The following is a 16,824-nucleotide window of genomic DNA, read 5'->3' as shown; positions in this document are numbered from 1 at the left end:
TTAGATTATTACCTAGATTATTAGATTATTGCTTACCTACTCCGTCCTGCTCTATTCCTCATCTCTGTATGTAATATATAAATATATAAATTAACTTATTAATAAATGAATAAACATAGGTACATCTCGCGACCATGCGTCCCTCCAATTCCTGCCAGTGCCCAACTCCAAATCCCACCAGCGCCCGCCAGAGCGCATCCACTCCTAAACCTCCAGATTCATGACGCTGACGCTACGATAATAATCCCACCGCCCATCCCTCCGCATCCCAAGTCGCATATCGCGGGTATTCCCAGAGGATCTCCACCACATAACATCACATCATGGACACTGCTGCTGCACATGCGACTCCTGCCAGCGCCGACGACCATGCCGGGTACATGCAGTATGCGCTCAACCTCGCCCGCAAATCCCCGCCCAAGCCCACCAACTATCGAGTCGGCGCCGTCCTGCTGGATGCGAAGGCGAATGCCGTCCTCGCCACGGGCTACACGCTCGAATGCGAGGGCAATACGCATGCGGAGCAATGCTGCTTCATCAAGCTGGCAGAGCAGCACCAGGTGGCGGAAGAGCGTTTGGCCGACGTCTTGCCCGAGGAGACCGTCTTGTACACCACGGTAGAGCCGTGCTTCAAAAGGCTGAGCGGGAACCTACCGTGTGTCGAGAGAATCCTGAGGCTTGGGAAGGCTATCAAGACGGTTTATGTTGGTGTCAAGGAGCCGGAAAAGTTTGTGGGTGAGAATACCGGGAGGAAAATGCTGGAAGATGCTGGTATAAAGGTGGTTCTAGTGCAGGGCATGGAGAAGGAGATTTTGGACGTGGCTACGGCTGGGCATCTTCCCTGAAGAACGTGCCTTTACTCGTTGATTCCGCAAGGATATCCAGCGGTATTGTATGCGAAGTGTCGGGAACCCGTCTTAGCGGAAGGGGAGTTGACGACGATGCCTCGGGGCAGAATATTTCCCTGAAGGCTCTGTCTTCGATACCTAATCACCTGGGACATATCAGACGTTCGCAGATTGGGTCCTCGAGGCTGGCAGTCATTGGCAGACGTGTTAAGATGGATTGATTTCATCAAATCTACTGCCACGGGTCTGACAATAGAATCAGTAAGATATCTAAAAGACGGAAAGATCCAAGTCTCAAAGCATATATACCCCTTTCTCCTATCTTTACCTGCCTTCCCCCTCTTCTTCAAGTCATGTGATGTATATTCGCATTACATGTATGTAATAGGGAGAGAAATAGATGATCCATTGCTTGTGGATCAATCCGAGGTCGCTTTGCCACATGATGTCTAAGAGCGTACTCCTTGGAAGGCCTGCACGTATGGATCTTGGGATTCGGAAGTTTTGTATATTTATTTTGTGTACAGGACGCCCCAGAGAATAGGGGGCGGAGAGACTATCCGTACAGGAAACGTAAAGTAAAGTAAGCAATGAACGCCCAAACTTCGAAACTCCAATGCGCATCTACCCAATCCGAGACTCCACAATCCAGAAATCCAAGCATGAGAATGACCCTGTCTCATATTATCCAATGCATCATCAACAAGGTCATCGGTCCCACCGTCCCTCAATCTCCCCCGCATCCGCCCCCGCAATCCGTCTCCCGCTGTTACTCCCCGCACCATACAGCATCTCCATCAGCTTACTCCTCTGCCTCTCCCTGACGCCTCCCAGATAACCACCCACGTCCTCCAAGCCCCTAATCTGTTCCTCGACACTGAGCGTGCTCCCATTTGCCCTGACGAGCGGGCTCACGAGTTTCCGGCGCAGACTCTCCAGGTTCGCTTTCAGCGTGAGCAGTTTCCCGTTATGCTCGAGGAGGATGCTCTTATTCTGCACGGTCTTGGCGCGGATGTTGCTCAGCAGCTTCTTGTTCTTCTCGAACTTGTGCAGCGAGCTCGCACTCGGACCTAGGAGCTTCGTCCACAGGGAAGAGAGCATGTCATCGTGCGCCGAGTCCTGCGCCGAGGACTCGCGGATCACCGTCCGTGCTAGGTTCAGGAATTGCCGGTCGATGGATTCGAAGAGCGAGAAGAGCGCCAGCGAGTGTTGAAGCTCCGAGTTGATGGCTTCTTCGAGCACGGAGAGGAACTCGGTGAAGGTCCGTTGCAGCGTTTGCCGGGTTCGTTGAGGCGATGTGAGTCCGAAGATGGACGTTACTGCGCTGCCAAGGCGGGTTGGTACGCCTGACGGCGTCTCGAGAATCCCGCAGCGGCTGAGGATGGAGTGGAGGTTGTCGAAGGCAGATGTGAGCGGGGATGGCGGTAGGAGCTGAAGCTGGGATAGCTCGCGTTTGGCCCAATCCATAACAATCAATATTCTACGTCACAGTTAGAAATTGGTTTGAGAGAATGAAACCAGATATCATACCCATCGACATCTCCATCAACATTCGCGAAGAATCGTGTCAACTCTATCGCTAACGTCTTGAGGCTCTCGCTGAGATCATCGAGCTCTTTGACGATGATAGGAGCAGATGTCATATTCGTCGACCGCACACTCTCGCCAAGATCCCATACCGCAACTCCCGTGGCTTGCAAATCGCCAATCTGCTGGACGCTATTCTCAGAATAGAAGATCAATGGCTCGAAAGCTTTCGCCAGCCCGGCCACCTTTACAAGATCAGGCACCGGCGGAGGTGTACCGGGCTGGAAGATAGTTCGTAATGACAATATGGACATTAGGGCAACAAAGATAGAGAGGAGTAGCGACGACCATGATCTCGTGACATCATGGAGCTTGCTCTTCACCAATAAGTAGACAGCTTCGAAAGGATCAGTGCGATGTTGAACTTCTGCTCGGACCGCGAATCGAATGTCTTGGGATAGTCAGCACATATTGGGTCAAGTAGAAGGGGTTGCATACAATTATTAGGGTTCTCAGCTGATGGTACAATCACTTCCTGGCCCTCCTCCTGCTTTACCCCACCAAATGTATTTCCAAAATCTTTCCCTCCAGAGGGGAAGATATCAGGACTTGGACTTCTTCGTTTCTCAGGTGACAACGAGCCAGTCGGCAGCCGTGTTCTGGTCGCCGCCGCGAGCGTCGCATCTTCACCATCATCCGCGCTCTCATACTCCGGGCTGCTCTCCCGCGATCCCCAACTCCGCTTCCCCAGTATATTATCCTTCCTATTCCAAAAGCCGCTGCTGCGATTGCCGGCCCCGTCTCTTCGCCACGCCGGCGGGCTGTAACGACCTGCCGAATCCGAGCCTACGATCTCCGAGTCGGTCTCGGAGCGGAAGCCAGAATGATGTGAGGGATATCCGAAGCGGGGCGGCTGCTCGAGCTCGCTGCTTCCGGGTTCGAAGTCCTGCAGAGAGGCGTTTAAGGAGGGGTGGTCTTCGAAGAGCCCTTCGAGCTCCTCGATCGTCGTCGCCATGGTTGTTGGGCTTGGGCTTGGCCTCGCGGCGCGAAAGGGGGTTGTTGCGGACGTGAAGAATGTAGAGATAGACAAATGCAAGACCCGAGAAAGCGAGAAAAGTACTTGGTGCGATTGTGAGTGAGATGAGTGAGAGGTGGACGTGGTTTTCTATTGTAAATATTGACATGGCCTCCCGCCTGTTGAATGAATAGCAGAATGGAACACTTGCGGGCACATGCCCGAACGCGCGATTATGGCTGTTTCGCGCAATCTGATCTGATTTCTGTCCACAGAGTTCCTGCGACAAGAGAACGAACGGAAGACTTGACTGAGGAAGAATGACGAGAGAGGGTGCAGAGATGTCCCTTGCGCGGTGGGGTAGAACATGAGAAGAGAGCGTTACCTCTGATTGGCGCAACGGCTGCGAGAGACTATCCAGCCATTCGATTTCCCTTTCGGGGGGCCTGTCGATTAACTTTATCTCTACAGCGTAGATGTGCAGTTATCCTATTGATTGGGGAGTTCTGGTGCGTTGTCCCCGATTAGACAGCGAGGAGGTTGGGGGGGAACGGGGGAAGGGGAGGATGCACGGTAGAAACCAATCAATCACCGTTGTCACCGCCGCGAACTCAGGTCCGTTGCCTGCGGCCTGAAGGGGGTGCACCAATCAAGATCATCGTTTCTCATGGCCATGAGACCGGCATCCGGCTCTTATTTGCCAGAAGACCGTACGCCCTTGCATGCCTACTTAGAGGTAAAATCGCAGTTGAGATTCGATACGAAACGTTTCACAGGAGCGTGATCGTCATGGAACTTCGGCATCAAATCCCCATACGGGTCTGTATAGAAGACTCGATACTCTATTTATCGATGAGACGGCTAGGATGCTGCTAAAAAAAGAGCATCCTTGGCCCCTGCTTGCCCATTGTTAAATAATCCCGCACCCCCCAGCTTATTAATCACCGCGCCCGGTCCACGTCCCGGGTCACTGCACGTCTGCTCAACCTCTTCAACTCTTCTATTTCTTTAACTTCCTCACTCACAGCTCTTGATTCGCCCTAGCTCTAGTCAATATCTCTTGATCTTCTACCCGTGCTCACGTTGACTTTCAAAACAGGCCTGTTTCTCCGCCACAATATAGGCAAGGTGTGGAGATGTCATCTGGGCTGGCACGTGATGATATATGCCCTGGTCAAGTTGTACCTAGGTAGACTCATGCATTCTGAGAACCTAAACCTCACCGCTCTTCCCGAGTCTATCATCTTGGATTTCTAAATATCTCGATAACCTTAGACCTATTGACTTACTCCAAAGACACATCACCAGCTCCCTTCCACAGCAAGCTGAATGCTGATTTCTCAGCTGCCATCAACTCCGCAGGGCGTCCAAACTCTACCATCCTCCCCTTATTCATGACCGCCACGACATCGTAGTCCATGATTGTCTCCAACCGATGCGCAATACTAATAATAGTACAATCGCTAAAGTCCTCCTTCATAACCTTCCTCAGGGTCTCCTCCGTCTCCTTATCTACACTGCTAGTCGCCTCATCCAACAGTACAATCTTACTTTTATGTAACAATGCTCTTGCCAGCGCTAAGAGCTGCTGCTGGCCTCTAGATAGTGAGTCAGGGACTATTTCGGCGGTAAGACCGCCACGCGAGGAGAGGATGCTCCAGAGACCGACCCTTTCAAGGGCGGCGATGATTTCGCTGTCGGTGGCGATGGAGAAGGGATCGATGTTCAAGCGAACTGTGCCGATCAGGTGGAGGGGATCTTGAGGAATAGCGGTAAGGTGTCGACGGATTGAAGTGCGGTGGAGGGTGGAAAGATCGAGGGAGTCGATTCTGATGGTTCCGGAAGACAGATCCAGGAGTCGGAGGAGGACAGAAAATAGAGTGCTCTTCCCGCTGCGAGGTTTTGTTAGACTCTTGCTTAGATGGTTGAGTTGAACAAAAGCGGGGAGAAAGTACCTTCCTGTTCGACCACAGATGCCTACATTTTGCCCGGGGAGGATAGTCAAGGAAATATCTTGGAGAGCAGCACTGGAGGAGCTGGAGTACATTAGCAGTGCTAACGGATTCCTTGGGGAAACTCAATACTTGTAAGCTGCAGTGACGTTTTTGATTTCAACAAGTCCTTTGGAGGGCCAATCAATAGGTGGTTCAGTATCTTCGCCTTCTTGTGCTTCCACTTTAGTGTTGGCCTCGAAGTTTCGCAGTCTGGCAATAGCCCCAAGAGAAGTCTCAAGTACTGTCCACCCACTAACAAATGCGCTGACACTCAAATTGAAAGCTGTTCCACCATGTCAGCTCTTGATCAAAGGGCCCGTTCTGCTTACTCACAAAGAACGTTATTCATCGAGACACCAAGGAATCCTGGACTTGTAGTGTGCCTCAAGCTTGTTGCCAATGCTACAACAATAACAGCCATCCCAGCACTCATGAGATCAAGGGCAAGTGCCAGCCATCTCTGAATGCAATATAGTAGGTAATATGGTTTCTGGGAGTCATCCAAACGACGGATATTTTCCTTGGCCGCTTCTTGTTGCCAATCAAAAGCCCTGATGGTCACAATACCTTCTAGTGTTTCAAGAAAGTGTGAATATACGGGGCTTCTGGTTTCGAGATCGAGAAATCGGAGCTGTCGTGAGGTGCGTAGGTAGACGCGTTGTATGAAAAAAACTGCGAGCATGATGAATGGGATGCTTATGATCATATAGTAAGATCCAGTCGCTACTAATGCAGCTTCGGCGAGCGAGGAAAACAGATCTGCAATAAAAATTAGCCATCTTAAGTTTGAAGAGTCTATAGGCAACGTAATACTTACTGGAAACTGTTGCGAGAACGCCGAAGGAAAGCTGTCCTTCGATCAAGCTCATGTCTTGGCTGAACCTATTGAGGATCGTGCCAACTTCGGTCTCTGTAAAGAATGATTGTGGAGCTCTAAAACTTGGTCAGACTGTGTCAGAGTTAGGTTTGATAAGACGTACCGCATGACAGTGTTTAGAAGGACCTGGTGAAGACTACGGCCGGTAGATGGACCGATCACAACTGATATTGTCCTGTACACGTTTAGCATTTGTTCATCGCAGGTAACGAATCCGTTTGTACCATGCATAACCACCGAAGCCCAAGATATATCCAGCTGCAAGTACGAAGTAAACGCTGATATATAAACCAATTTGGCGTCCACCGATTTCAGTCCACCATTTTAACCATATATCTATATCTCATTAGCAAAGACACATGAAAATCATGGAAGATCTTACGGCTGAAACTACTAGAAAAAACATTCAGGAAGCAGAAAAATACAAAGGTAAGCATTTTCCAGAAGCCAACAGATTTGAAATAATAACTGTACACAGTTAGATCTCCAGTCTGTCGGGTCAAATCCTGTTCTTCGTCATTTGCCGTAATTTCTGAGAGTCTTGATTCGAGATCCTCTACTTTCTTTTCAGATGGTATTCCACTTGAAACAGTTTCGTCAATTATGTCCATACTTATAAGACCTGCCTGCTTCATTTCTTCGTATGTGCCATGATGAAGTTTACCACTATTGTCAGTAACAACTACTTGATCAGCTCGCGAAAGATACCCTACTGTCAGACCGTTAGCATCTCCAATACTTCAGGCTCAGGCAACCTACTAGCGTGCGTTGCCAAAACAACAGTAGACCCCAGCTTCTCGAATAGCCCTCCGCTCTTGCAGAGATGGTCAACAACGGCTTTCGCAGTCCGTTTATCTAACCCACTGAATATATCATCTAAGATAAAGACTTCAGGTCGAAAATAAAGAGCCCGTGCAAGTGCAACACGTTGTTTCTGGCCACCGCTCAGTGTCACTCCCCTACTTCCATGGACAGTCTGATCTCCATTCGGGAGGGTCGAAATATCATAATCAAGAGCACAGGCTTCGATTACTGTCTTATACCAGGTCTCGTCAATAGATTGATGTTCATGGTATCCGCAGATCGCTTGTCGAATGGTCCCGTTTGGAAGCCAGGGTGTTTGGGAACAGTATGCCATGCGTTTCGTTCCAACTAGAACCCTTCCTTGTTCGCACTCTATCGCACCCAAAATTGCTTTCAAGAGAGTGGTTTTTCCAGTACCAATTACCCCGGTGATAATTGTAAGAGTCCCTTTTTGAATCCTTAAATTTACACCGTTTAGAACGGGTCTTGCGTCGCGGAACCTTACGGTTACGTCCTCTAGAAGTATCATGGTATCTTGACCAAGATTGCAGGTTTTATTATCTATGGCGTCCTCGGAATCTGAACCCTGAGGAACATCCACTTGCCCGTAGCCATTTGCTTTGGTTCTGTTTTCAGTATTTTGAACGAGGATCCTCTGATCATTATTCGACTTGGCCAGTAGGAACTTTTGGATCCGATCAAAGCATCCAATACTAGCGGCCGTATTTGGCACTGCGCAAAGCAGTCTAGAGCAAGGGTGAGAAACCAGCATGATGAGTGCAAGACTGGTAAATGCTTTGGTGGTATCCAGAGATTCAGATCCTCTTAACGTTGCTTGGATTGCATACACGGCAAAGGTGGCTGCTGGACATAAGACCATTGGAATATTGGCTTCCTTGTCAGCGCTTAAATCAAAATTTCCGGAGCTGATTCATGGACATACCTATGACATTCATCCATACCATCACCCATGCAAACTTCTCCGATAGTTTCGTTTCTTTTACTCTTTGGTCTTTCAGGATATCAGTCATAACGCCCTCGAGACCCATCATTTTCACGCTTTTCATTTGGTTGAGCGTTGAACCCGTAATCGCAACACGTCGCTGCGTAGCGTCTACCCAAACACGCTGGCGATCTCCAATTATGCTTGTGATTACGGAAGACCCAGCAGTTGATACTAAAGCTGATGAGCACAAAAGTTAAAGTCAACCAGAGTGTTTCTTAACTTACAAACACATACAACTAAAGGAATTACTGAGACCCAGCCGAGTTGCCGAGTTAGTAAAGCAATCCCGATCCCAATTTCAATTAGCCGTGACCAGCACTCGTTCAGCTCCTCAAGACAAAATGAGATCCTGTCTACGTCTGTGCTCATCAGAGTCACTGCTTCTGATTCGTCACATTCGCCTTCCTGGATGGAGAGTGTTCGATTATAGACAAGGGATACAGCAGCTCCTCGAAACATGGTGATAAATCGAAACAAGTTATGGTTGCTATGTAATGATGAGACCTGTTTCATTTAGTAATTGCAGATAAGCACTGCCAATGAATCACACTTACCGCAATTCCAAGGTATATTAGTCCTGTTGCTGCAACCAGATAATACCCTTTTTGCCTACTGCCTTCGTCATCCTCGATTTTCAGGAACTCCAAGACCTGGGTGATGAGAAATGGCTGTGCGAATGTGAACACAATGAGACACAAGCGTGGGAAAATAACTTCTGCATAAGCTGGACCTAGACTTCGACACAAAGCTCTTATAAATGCAAATCGGCCCTCCGGTTTTGCTTTTCATAATCAGCATCCTCATCTCAGACTACAGAGAGTACATACCACGAATGTCCCATGCGTTTTGGAGATTCGCCCCCAGATTCTCGGCAGCAAGGTCATCATCGAGAGCGAACAAATTCTGGACCTGTAAGACTTTCCGCGACCCTTCGGCAAAGAGCAGATTGAGCCACCATAAGAAGCTCCGGCTGATGATACCGCTGACTGATTCCGGTGGGAGATTTTGATATTTAGCTTCTAAGTACGTCTGCTTCTCGCCTGTTTCTACCAGCCAAAGGGCAAATTTGACACCGGCTGTAGCTGAGAGCACCGAGGCAATGGGTAGTCGACCTCCTTGGAGATATAGATTCCTCGCCGCAAGGATATCGAGAGGAAAAGACAAAAGATATACGATGAGTATCGACGAAGGCCGCACCGAACGGTTGTGTTCATATTGGGAAAGAACAACAATCAGGACCGCGGCGAGGACACGGAAAACACCAATTGATATAGAGGCTGCTGTCTGTGACGGAGAACAGAGAATCCATATAATCAGCGACGTGACTTCGACCGAAGCCAGCGCGATGGAGAGAGACTACAAGGAGATTAGCTAGGTATGGAACTGGGTAGACAAGGGCTAGTTTACAAGCTTCAGAATCCGGGATGGGTGCGGCGTTGTTTTGATATCTTGCTTGTGCAAGGAGTATATTCGCGGGAGAGCCAGGAAGATCAAGACGACTGAAGGTAGAGCGGCAAGAGCACTGGGGTCAAAAAACAAAGCAAAAGAACTGCGAATATCCCACGCAACAATGTTGTCCGACGTGGGTAGAGGTAGACTGGGCGAGGATGCGGTCGTGAGGGTCTTCTGGAAAGGGACCTGCTGGCTGGCCTTTGTGAAGAGAGGCTCCGCCATGACGACCCCGTTCCTCTATATAAGGGTTGGAATGGAAAGCAAATTGAACATGAAGGAGGAATGAATGTCGCGTGAGGAAATGAATGTTGAAGATGGCTTTGTCGCAAAGCTCGATCGACGATCGTCAGCTCTAAACTGATAATACTACTGTAGGGGTCTGCGGCTTGATTCCGTATAAATAGCTCTGGCCTTCCTATTGCGGTAAGGACCGGGAGGGTTATACAACATCATAGAACATTATACAGTCTTTTTATGCCATGCAGTATTTATAGGTAAAGTGCTGGAGGGGGGAGAAAAGACAGACATTTCGCCAGAGGTGTCACATTATTCCACATCGTACACTGGCATCTTGATATCTTGAGTCTTCCAAAGCTGGCATCTACGAAGTCGTATTATTACGCCGGCTATCCACTATCTCCCACGTCTCCGCTACCAAGGGCGGCAGCGGCTCAGGCACGACCCACGCCGGCGGCTTCAACTCGTTAAACCTCGCCTCCACATCCCGCGCCCGATGCTTATCCTTCCACCTCAGAATAGCCTCATAATCCCAACATTTCTTGTTCACAGCAAAGTCCGGAAACGGCGCATTCTGCCTCTCAATCCAGATCTGGGTCAAAAACTCCATGCTTGGCTTACACATCAGGTGTTCCAAGACCGCTTCGACGCAGTGCGAGAGGTGGGGCTGGTATTCGGGTCCCAGAGGGCCGGGATGGTAGTAGTCGAAATTGAAGTACAGACTCTTGCGCATGGAGTTGAGGCAATGCACGAGGTGGATTCCATCGATTGTTGCAAGGTGTGCGTCTGGCCCATGGCCCCAGCTTTCAGGCAGGAGAACGACCTTCGAGGGGTCCTTTCCCAGGCTGCGTATGTCGTCCGAGCTCAGGATGTGCGTGCCAATGTCTGCGAGGCGATCCCATGCGGCGTCTACTTCGGGGCTGGGTGGCTGACGGTAGATGGACTCGTTTTTTGCGGATAGGGGGGCGCTGGTGAATCGGGTGGTTTCGAAGGGTATATGGCTCTTGATGATCGGTGCTGATTGATCTGTGAGTGCAGGTCCACGTTTGGTAACAGGTATCCTCACAATAATACAGGGTGGATCTCAGAATAGCATTCCGATCACCATACTGGGTGTATAATCTGATTGACAACAGCAGACATGTCATCGACAGAACAAAAGTGATGATATTCACGACGATGATGGTACGAGAGGGGAGCCACGGCGAAGAGGAATCTTGGAATACAGCAGTTAGCCTGGGACGAGGACTCCTCTGGATATGTCATGTTCCTCCTACCTCTGGTTTTGAGAGGGCCCTCTTTGAGAAGGCCATCGTGCGCCTCTTCATCCTCCAGCTGCTTGTAATTGCTGGTCCCCTTACTGGATGCCTTCATAGCAAGCCTCGAAATATTGAGCGTCAGAAGTCTGCAATCCCAAGACAGGCTACGACGGAGAGCACAGGAAGGAGAGGGGGACGAAAATGCTGATTCGTCCCTCCGGCCGCTTTTTCGAAGGGATCGATCAGTCAGAAATCGAGAATCAACCATCACTCAACTGGGAAGCTCCTCCATTCTTGCAACTTCGTACTCGGATATTCCGCCCTGTGCAGGACGTATTGGAGGCAGCTCAGTTGGCGTCAGTATTTCTGAGTCGTGCCTGGGGTGTTTCTCCGCAAAGATAAGGATAAGCCCGCACCCTACAGGCCTGGAGTACTGACTGCTACTGTGCTTACAGTCCTGTCTTAGTACAGCACTGGTTCCCAGGGTTCGAGTTGTCTAGAATCGAGCCCGACGCAAAGGGGACCGGGATTAGAATCTAGGTGCTGTTAGGCTCACGACATACGCCGTATCTCCGTCCAGTACGAGCCCTGTAGGGAGTAGTCTGTACGGCAGGGGACCAGGGTTACTTTTAGTGATTACCGAGGGTCCCCTGCTGTGGATCCCAAGGCGATCTCCCCCGCCCGCCCCAAGTGGATCGTGCGGCGATGATCTTTCCGGCTTGTCAAGCTTCCCTTCTAATTCCTCTTTGGACTAGTCCCTCACATGATTTACCCCCTCACCATACCTACCTAACCCTTACGGAGCATGTAAGCTCGTATTGAACTACGGCTTGCAAGGAGTCATGGACGGGTTCAACGGGCCGCTTTTTCTCTCTCTCTCAGAGTCTCAGTCTATCATCGGTCGAGCTGCACCTCTCTTCTCCCTTGGATGTTGTAATCTGCAAGAGCAATAGAGAAATGAATCAGTGATTATCCGTCTTTGATTCTTTGCCTTTTGCCTCTTTGACTCTTTGCGTCTTTTGTCTCTGTACATCATGAATCCAACGTCTTCTACCGAGAAACTCCTTCCTTCTGAAGGCCGCGATCCAGAGTCCGTTGGGGGCATTTCAAATGATGGTGTTGATGCCGTCTTTTGCCCCAAGAAGCGATCTGCATTTCGCTCCCTTTTCAAGGCTGCTCTCATACACCTGGCCCTCTTGACAGTCCACACAGCCATCATCTTTTCTTTCTGGCCCAAAAACGTTCTTCAAACCTGTCGTCCACGCACCGAAGCGCTGTACAGTAAGTGGCGCTCACATATTATGCATCCAATCTTTCCTTCTACTCTGCTCACCAGATAGGCCCTGCGCAGTCAGCAATCACATGGGAGACAAGAAAATTCGAAGGCTCACTCGAGACCACGAACCCATACAAAGGCGAACCTCGAGGAGAGCTCGATAGAGCTTGGAATAAACTTTTGGAGCCATCGGCCATAAGAGTCTCAAAAGAGGATTTGGATAAGATTAACAAAACATCGGTTCCACTGTTAGATGGCTCGGGTTATATGGCAACTCTAGGTAGGTTGGCGTTACATTCCTTGCTGGACTGGATCTGACCAGATTGTAAATAGATGTTTATCACCAGTTGCATTGCTTGGTATGAATCTCTTCAAGCCATTCTCTCCATCATAAACTGACACTGTGCCATAGCGATGGGTTCGACAGATGCTTCATCCTGACTACTATGACATGCACAATGGAAAAGAGAAGAATCTGGGCCAACACGTCGGTACGGACACCCCCCCCCTTCGGGGCCTCCTTACCTCTAAGACACGGTTATTAACTTCGAGAAGACCACTGCCTTGACAACATCCGGCAATTCGTCATGTGCAAAGCCGACGTTGTACTCATGACCTACGACTGGATGCCGCAGTTCCACCGACCGTGGCCCAACTTCGAAATCGAGCATGAATGCGCGAATTGGGACAGCATTCATAACTGGGCAACGGAACACTCCTTCGACGGCTTCGATGATAATTTAATTAAGCATCCCAACTTCCACCCCGAGCTTGGTAAGGCTTTCTCAAGATTACGTCCCGGTCATGCACTGACGTGAAGCAGCTTCGCCCTTCTCATATGCTGTGAGTGGAAATGATATACCTTCAATATAAGTAATTTTTGAGAGAGGGAAGGGTATAATTCTGCAAATAGATTCATAGATAGAAATCCCGTTTATTGCCATAGCTTACCGTACATGAATCACGATCCTCCAGCTACAGGGAATGAGGAAGTGAAAGCACATAATTTCTAGTATCTACATTTACACTTGCTCTCAGTCATTCTACAAACGCTCCAACTCGGAGCCAACCTTGTCCCCATACTGCATATCCATACGCCACGTAATCCTAGCTCATATGAAATCCAGAGCTTCTTGATTAGGGTAGCGTATTACCATGAATCTTACAGTCTTACTTCAGCTGAGGAAAACCCTACTACCATTTAGCTCTTTCAGCTAGGTAGGCTTATTATAATTATTATCTGTTATCGGTTTCCGGCCCCCTTCCGCAATGATATCTTCACCACCCTTTCAAGAGGGGTACATTAGCGCATTAATGGGCGGAAGCAGCGTAAGGTAAGGTAAGGTAGCTAGGTAGGTGATCACTAACCGAATGTACCTTAGATAAAAGCATACATAAAAGAAGACAGCTTGTCTGAAAACAAGAAGACCTACCTATTTACGGCACAGAGGAGTCGGGACATACGCCCATGACAGGGGCCAGGGACAGACAGAGGGGCGGTGTGTTAAAGATTAAAAGATCCTTGTTGATTCGAACCCGGGGGGGGAGGTAAGTCACTGATCTCACGCTGTGATAGCTCCCCCTAGTAGCCTAAGCTGCGTGCAGGTCCTCGATATGCCATTTCCCCCTTTCATTCATTCATTCATTCATTCATTCATTCTTACGCCTGTTGCTTGCTTTCCCCTCCCCTCAAAAAAAATAACAAAAGAGGAGAGACAGAGAGAGAGAGACAATGGATCTAGACATCAAAGCCACAGACTCCCTACTCAGATCTCCTTCCGACGAGGAATTCGAGAAGGTCTTGCGGCCGCGACGACGACTATTGCTGCTCCCTCTATTTTCAAGTCTCTTGGGAATCCTCCCTGCTATCGTGGTATACCTCGTCATGGCCCGTCTTGCCAGGGAAACGGGGAGCGTGGAGCGATTATATAAAACGCCAATTCCGGAGTGTATGTCCTGCTTTTCAATCCTGTTCCCAAAACCGTCTACCTAAGGTACTACTTGTATATATAGATAAGTCAAACTAGCTAACCTTTACACTCTATTCTTTTTGGGGGAGTTTAGTCCCTACTGAGATGCGAACTTTTGAATGGAATTATACATTTACAGGCCTGCGTACGCCCGAGAGCGAACATGCTTGGGAATCCATCATGCCGGTTTGTCTCTTTTGGGTTTCCTCCCCAGTCCCGGCTCCTACATAAACTAATCTGCATTTCAGTTTGGGCGCGGTTACGTTTTCATCCCATCACCCACGCGCTACTCGCTCTCACCGGGAGAATCCACGCCCCAAGGAAACGGGGACGTATATTCCGTGGCACTCTACCACCAGCTGCACTGCCTCTCCATAATCCGGCGCGACTATTTCAATCTTCTCGAAGGGATCTTGAAGCGGGATGAGCAGGATGGACGTATTGATGAGGATCTGCGGAAAGAAGTCCGCGAGCAGATGGCGAATTCGCATAATCGCCATTGTATGGATTATATCCGCTTGACGCTGGAGTGCCATGCGGATATGACGATTGAGTGGGAGAGGACTGAGAGCGATGGGAGCAGGTTTCAGGTAGATGGTATGCAGATCCCGCATGAGTGTAAGAAGAAATCGGCGTTGGATGGGTTTATGCGTGAGCAGATGAAGAGGGTCGAGGAGGTTAGGAGGGGAGTGTAGGGTTTTGGTAGTCTGGGGAGGAATGCGGGGTTCTTTTGATGGTTGGGAGGTGTTATTGTTAGGTTTAATCTACTGTGGATTGAGAGAAACCAAGCTCTGAATTCTGCAGTGCACGATAGTACGTGACGTCTGAATGAGTTCGAATTTCTCGTCACAGGAAATCCATACAGGGACATCTGGTAAGGAGAGTTTATTAGAATTCTTGTTCCCTCATGCTCGGCCTTGGAAGATATGTACAAGCCTTTTGAGATTCTCTATAAAAGCCAACCCATCAAACCAACAGCAGACTCCTAATACACCTTACACGAGGGATACCGAATATACCCCGGAACGCTCGTGTCATTTAGGTCCCTCTTCGACCGCAGTACCCTATCGCAGACACCTGTGATGATATCCAACATGGCAACGCCGTCAATAGGCGCTCCCTCCATTATCGCCTGATGCATCTTCAGCCACAGGTAGGCGCAATGCTGGCGGTGATAATCCCAAGTCACGTACAAGGTCTCGTCAGAGCCCTGCATGACGTTGATCAGCGATAGCTGGCGCCGCGACCCATCCTCGCGCTGCCGCCACCACTGCCAGTCTTGGAGCTGGAGGAACTCGGCCGTGAGGTTATAATTGTAGCACTGCGGCGGCAGCCAGGCGAAGGTGAGCGGGTCGAAGTTGCAGCCCAGGCTGCGAGCGGTGTTCGCGTCATTACCGCAGGGGCTGGCTTCGGAAGGGCTCATGTCCAAGAGGGCCGGAGACGAGAGATTTGCATTCTCCAGATTGTGGTATCTCATGGAGAGAATTTTGGCGCTCAGCAATAGGATTCCGATGCTCAGGATAGCGAGGGTAGAATAGAAGACTCGCGGAGAGGGCCATCGTTGATGTAGAGGGGCTTTCGCATCGATCTGGGAGGCTTTCGTCTCCGTGCTCAGGAATCCGGTCGTCGCCTCGTCTCGGGATATGTCTCTATTCTCCATACTGAGGTTTGAAGTTGACATAAGATTTCAACCTCAAAAGACATTTGCTAAAAAGATGGATAGTGGCAAGGAAAAATGGAGGGACAGCTTCTGACCCCCTGATTCTGGTCGGAAATGGCGGGGTCGATGAGGTCCCAGCCGGGAATAAAAAAAAGGGCCGACGAACCTTATCACCTACAGCCGCAGCCGAGAGGGTCTGTATCCTCTTGCAGCATCCTGGGGGATGGCCCTGAAAAGTCATGCTCCTATCCTCTTCCGCCAGATTCGACCACGAGGCTACCAATTGACCGGCTCGACCATCAATCACTTCGTATAGAGTCTTACGACCGTAAGGTATAAGACAACTACTCCGGAATGGTCCATCTCCTCGTTTTCAGAGATCTCGTGACTCTCGTCCCCCGGATCCCATTTGCTCCTCCTTCTTTAGGGCTGGAATGGTGGAATCGATGCATCCAGACACACAAGCTGATGTAAGAGTACCTGCAGGCCGATAAGATAAAACTAGAGGCGGGGTCCTGCGGGATGCAAGGATCAGGGGTGCAGCTCAAAAGTACAAGGGTAAGGATCTAAGATAATGGCCGGGGGGCAAGGGCAAGGGCAAGGGCAACATGCAGGTGCCAGGATCGATGCAGAATGCCAGTGCCCACGTGCGATTGACAGTTTGACACTTGATTCGCTTGGGTCCAGATATACCAGTGCACTGCAAGAGCCTGCCAATGAATCGCTTATTGTCTCTCCTATCCTTCCCTTGGACACCTTATACCTCTCTACTTTTCAAGGCTACTTGAACAAGGGAGATTTACTGGTGCCACTCGACTCAACTGGCTTCAAACTACTCAGATGCTCCGAGGAGATATTGAGGAGTGGACCGGTATGGGGTGTCTGAGCCGGAGGGATAG

At 49.6% G+C, this 16,824-nt stretch overlaps 7 protein-coding genes across 7 annotated transcripts; 3 read left to right on the top strand and 4 right to left on the bottom strand.

Annotated features, from left to right (window-relative positions):
- The first annotated feature begins 122 nt into the window (after window positions 1-122).
- M430DRAFT_36350 (hypothetical protein) lies at window positions 123-1,285 on the top strand. Its single transcript, XM_024866917.1, has one exon. It carries the CDS (start codon window positions 324-326, stop codon window positions 843-845), a length of 522 nt encoding a protein of 173 aa, XP_024719250.1. The 5' UTR covers window positions 123-323; the 3' UTR covers window positions 846-1,285.
- A 214-nt stretch (window positions 1,286-1,499) lies between these two features.
- M430DRAFT_36349 (hypothetical protein) lies at window positions 1,500-3,824 on the bottom strand. Its single transcript, XM_024866916.1, has 3 exons — window positions 2,874-3,824; window positions 2,379-2,826; window positions 1,500-2,328 (listed from the first exon to the last, which is right to left on the bottom strand). Exons 1-3 carry the CDS (start codon window positions 3,388-3,390, stop codon window positions 1,557-1,559), a joined length of 1,737 nt encoding a protein of 578 aa, XP_024719249.1. The 5' UTR covers window positions 3,391-3,824; the 3' UTR covers window positions 1,500-1,556.
- Window positions 3,825-4,607: 783 nt separating this feature from the next.
- On the bottom strand, window positions 4,608-9,745 carry M430DRAFT_68374 (hypothetical protein; the record flags this gene model as incomplete). Its single annotated transcript, XM_024869346.1, has 14 exons — window positions 4,608-5,282; window positions 5,346-5,426; window positions 5,475-5,667; window positions 5,718-6,143; window positions 6,202-6,317; window positions 6,365-6,436; window positions 6,486-6,597; window positions 6,644-6,973; window positions 7,021-7,956; window positions 8,009-8,242; window positions 8,296-8,575; window positions 8,626-8,852; window positions 8,899-9,427; window positions 9,479-9,745. 14 exons carry the CDS (start codon window positions 9,743-9,745, stop codon window positions 4,676-4,678), a joined length of 4,410 nt encoding a protein of 1,469 aa, XP_024719248.1. The 3' UTR covers window positions 4,608-4,675.
- A 379-nt stretch (window positions 9,746-10,124) lies between these two features.
- M430DRAFT_44048 (hypothetical protein) lies at window positions 10,125-11,171 on the bottom strand (the record flags this gene model as incomplete). Its single annotated transcript, XM_024867663.1, has 3 exons — window positions 11,038-11,171; window positions 10,827-10,976; window positions 10,125-10,777 (listed from the first exon to the last, which is right to left on the bottom strand). The coding sequence occupies exons 1-3, from the start codon at window positions 11,132-11,134 to the stop codon at window positions 10,125-10,127; spliced, it is 900 nt and encodes a 299-aa protein (XP_024719247.1). The 5' UTR covers window positions 11,135-11,171.
- An 882-nt stretch (window positions 11,172-12,053) lies between these two features.
- Window positions 12,054-13,168, top strand: M430DRAFT_21164 (hypothetical protein; the record flags this gene model as incomplete). Its single annotated transcript, XM_024864451.1, has 6 exons — window positions 12,054-12,300; window positions 12,360-12,575; window positions 12,629-12,654; window positions 12,708-12,786; window positions 12,851-13,069; window positions 13,119-13,168. 6 exons carry the CDS (start codon window positions 12,054-12,056, stop codon window positions 13,166-13,168), a joined length of 837 nt encoding a protein of 278 aa, XP_024719246.1.
- Window positions 13,169-14,445: 1,277 nt separating this feature from the next.
- M430DRAFT_29796 (hypothetical protein) lies at window positions 14,446-14,960 on the top strand (the record flags this gene model as incomplete). The annotated part of the gene is made up of 2 exons (XM_024865904.1): window positions 14,446-14,451; window positions 14,514-14,960. The coding sequence occupies 2 exons, from the start codon at window positions 14,446-14,448 to the stop codon at window positions 14,958-14,960; spliced, it is 453 nt and encodes a 150-aa protein (XP_024719245.1).
- Window positions 14,961-15,250: 290 nt separating this feature from the next.
- On the bottom strand, window positions 15,251-15,925 carry M430DRAFT_21162 (hypothetical protein; the record flags this gene model as incomplete). Its single annotated transcript, XM_024864449.1, has 1 exon — window positions 15,251-15,925. One exon carries the CDS (start codon window positions 15,923-15,925, stop codon window positions 15,251-15,253), a length of 675 nt encoding a protein of 224 aa, XP_024719244.1.
- Between the last annotated feature and the right edge of the window lie 899 nt (window positions 15,926-16,824).

Source organism: Amorphotheca resinae (genome assembly GCF_003019875.1).
Source record: "Amorphotheca resinae ATCC 22711 unplaced genomic scaffold M430scaffold_9, whole genome shotgun sequence".
Taxonomy (NCBI): domain Eukaryota; kingdom Fungi; phylum Ascomycota; class Leotiomycetes; order Helotiales; family Amorphothecaceae; genus Amorphotheca; species Amorphotheca resinae.
This window is presented reverse-complemented; position numbering and strand designations above follow the sequence as displayed.